The 3,509-nt window shown below is 36.1% G+C and overlaps 1 protein-coding gene across 1 annotated transcript in view; it reads left to right on the top strand.

The window, feature by feature from the left end:
• Window positions 1-2,736, top strand: part of LOC105619150 (high mobility group protein DSP1-like) — a gene marked incomplete at its 5' end in the record, with an annotated part of 10,529 nt that extends 7,793 nt beyond the window's left edge. Inside the window, 4 exons of the mRNA XM_012200680.1 lie at window positions 353-606; window positions 1,281-1,444; window positions 1,841-2,015; window positions 2,236-2,736. Coding sequence (XP_012056070.1) covers window positions 353-606; window positions 1,281-1,444; window positions 1,841-2,015; window positions 2,236-2,358 — 716 coding nt within the window. The remainder of the gene's footprint in view (window positions 1-352; window positions 607-1,280; window positions 1,445-1,840; window positions 2,016-2,235) is intronic.
• Between the last annotated feature and the right edge of the window lie 773 nt (window positions 2,737-3,509).

The raw sequence follows: 3,509 nt of genomic DNA, 5'->3' as shown, positions 1-3,509 counted from the left end.
TTTTTCGATTTAAAAATAGAAAATCTCTATTTTACGATTTAATATATAATAAAATATTTTTTCTAATGTAAAGATAGATAAATAATTATGACATGTAAAAATAGATCATTTCTATTTTTAAATTTAAATTTCTTCCGATGCGAAAGTGGAAGTTTTCTATTTTAGCATTTAAGAGCTTTTTTCAATATATTAAATGGAAGATTTCTATTTTGAGAATTTAGAGCCTTTTTTGTTTTCATGTCGAAATATAGAGAAGCATTTGTCTTCTGAAATCTTTGGTATAAGAGTAGAAATTGTCGAGACTTGCTGTTTTAAAGGCGCTAACAGGTCTTTTTGATGTTTGCCGCGACAGCGTTTTGCATTGTAGATCGTTTGCTTGGATTTCAGCACCCGATACAGCAGATACCGCAAAATAATCTTCAACAAAATAACGCTCAGAGTCTGCAGCGGGACAATATGCCGAGAGGAAAAGATTCGAAGCCAAGAGGACGGATGACAGCGTATGCGTTCTTCGTCCAGACATGTCGTCAGGAGCATAAAAAGAAGCATCCCGAGGAAAAGATCGTCTTCCGGGAATTCTCCAAAAAGTGTGCAATGAGGTGGAAGGTGAGATTCTCTTAGAATTCCCTATAGTTATGTAAATCATATTTTTATAGATATATTTTATAGAAATAAATAATTTTGATATTAATATCTTATTCTATATAATGTAAATAAATTCGAGATAGATTAATAGATCTATTTGCTGAATGTTAGGATCAAGAGAAATGTAAGAACTAACTTAGAAATGATACTTCGTTGGATTTTCCCGTATGTTGTGGTTTCACAGCCCGAGGTGCGAGCAAGAGAGTGGGATACATAATATTCTTCTGTCTAAAGGCCTGCGGATTCGCGAGAGCTACTTTGATCTTGGCCTCTGAATAAATATGTATGCTCGGTAAACGCCACGCGCAAGTATGATATTTAAGCGCGTCGTTACGAACTGACACATCTCGCCTTGTTAAACCGTCAATCTTCATCTTGTTTAGCGGAATCGAGATTATTGATAAAGAAAATTCAACCGATACATGCAAAAATCTTTCGCATTGTGACGTCATTAAAGAACGAATCTTTTAAAATATTCATTATCTCGCATGCACGCGACTGTACACGACAGAATATGCTGGACCGATCGACAAATACTTATTCCCTCAGTAATTGAACATTTCGCACGTGGCTCGATCTGTGAGACCAACTAAAAACGCTAACGCTACATTGGCGGAATACCGCATGTGTCGTAGACTATGTCGGACATCGAGAAGAAACGTTTCCACGAAATGGCAGAGAAAGATAAGAAAAGATACGACACGGAGATGCAGAATTATACGCCGCCTAAGGGAGAAAATAAGGGCAGGGGCAAGAAACGTAAACACATCAAGGATCACAATGCTCCCAAGAGATCGCTGTAAGCCCTCATGTTTTTACATAATGTATTTCGAGCTCGAGGAAAAAAATTCGTTGATTAATATTTAAATATACAACGAGAAAAATAAACTTTAAAATTTAAATGGAAACAAAAATTTAACTTTTTTTTTAAGCTTTTACTCGCATTTTAGAGAAATTTATGATCCGTTTCCTGCAACTTTTAAATTATTTTTTAATGTAAAGTTATAATTATTTTTCTGAGAATTAAATTTACAGCAATTTCTCAAAGCTAAATTCCAATTTAGATTATTTTTGAATTATACATTATGATTTTTTTCAGTTTCTACAAAAAAAAGCTAACTTAATATATCGTATTGATATATTATATGATACCTTTTTAATAGCAGCAGATATATTTCGTGATTAATTTCATCAGGTCTGCTTTCTTCTGGTTCTGCAATGACGAACGTGGTAAGGTCAAGATGCTGAATCCTGAATATGGTGTAGGTGATATAGCTAAGGAATTAGGCAAGAAATGGTCGGACGCAGATCCCGAAACCAAATCCAAATACGAGGCTATGGCAGAAAAAGATAAAGCTCGATATGAAAGGGTAATGTATTGAAATTTTATCTTATGCTTTTAACCACCTAAGATCCCTAACCCTATATTGTAACCATGTAAAATCAGAAACTAAAAGTAATAGGTTTTTTTATATACGTCTATATGTCGGAATATATTATCTGGCACAATTCAAATCGATTTGATTAAATGGATTTATGAGATAAATCCAAGTATTTTAAAAATAAATATGAGACCTTTTCCTCTCGCAGGAAATGACCGCGTACAAAAAGAAAATGCAAAATGACGGAGCCCCAATGGTAGGAGGTGCGCAAGCGAACCAAACTACAATAAAAAGCGACAGCGAAGAAGAATGGAAGGAAGACGACGAATAGCGGATGCACGTCGAAATTTCTTCATCTATCACCCCGTGTCCTTCATCCTGAAAGCATACCTCACCTACTGTACGTACCATTGACCTTAGCGTGAGCGTACTTACACCACCATCACTAGGAGAACAAAGCAACTAACCACCAAGCAACCTACCAATCAACCAAGCTCTTCAACAATCCCCACCAACCAACCTCCTAATTCTTTCCCTGATTATTTACGATAATGATAAAGTAATCCGCGCTAATTATGGTAATTATTTTAAAAGGAAAAACTGGTATGCATGAGTGATGCGCGAGCATGAGCGAGCGAGGATCATTGTGTGAGTGAACATTTGTACTTTAACATATTGATAGTAACGATGATGTAAAGCGGCTAGTAGGATAGCAGAAGATAATAAAGAAAAAAGAAATCAGAACCATGAATTAAAAACAAAAGCGGAAGAGATAAGACAAGGCCCATACTTTCTCTATCCGGATGGAAGGCGCAGGGGCTCAATCATTGTTGACTTTTTGCTCCGTCGACGCTATAATTATGAGCTATGTAGCTTAGTTTACTAATGACGAAACGCCGCGATAATGACGGCCCCGTTAGCACGAGGATCGGAGATAGTTGTAATTCTTTTTACGTGTCCTTTTGGATTTTTTCCGATATGCAAAAATCATGTTTTTTCGATTGTCTTTTTCACGCATTGCCATTGGCACGGGAGAGATCACTGTTTTAGATCCTCGTTCTCGAGAGAGGCAAGTCATATTGCGTGCCGTTGCAAAATTAATATACTATATCAAGCCTATCTCATTTGAGCTCCGAAGCCAAAACGTAAAGCCATCGACGTAAGAAAATTCAATGTAAGATTTTAGGAAAGGACTGTAAACTATTGATAAATATCACTTAAATGCGTATCAACACTTTACAGTTCCCGAAATTTTATCCACATTGAATTTTTTTGCGTCGATGGCTTTGCGTTTTAGCTCTGGTATTCAGATTGGACAGGCATGTACTATACTTTTGGGGATCTTTCTCTTAGTTCAGTTCAATTCCAGTTCAGTTCAATTCTGTTCACTTGTTGCCAGCGTCGTTATGGCATGACACGTATATATATATATATATATATATATATATAACACACACACACACACACACACACACACACACA

This window comes from Atta cephalotes, assembly GCF_000143395.1.
Source record: "Atta cephalotes unplaced genomic scaffold scaffold00019, whole genome shotgun sequence".
Classification (NCBI taxonomy): Eukaryota; Metazoa; Arthropoda; class Insecta; order Hymenoptera; family Formicidae; genus Atta; species Atta cephalotes.
The sequence above is the reverse complement of the archived record's forward strand: the minus strand, read 5'-3'. Positions and strand labels throughout refer to the sequence as shown.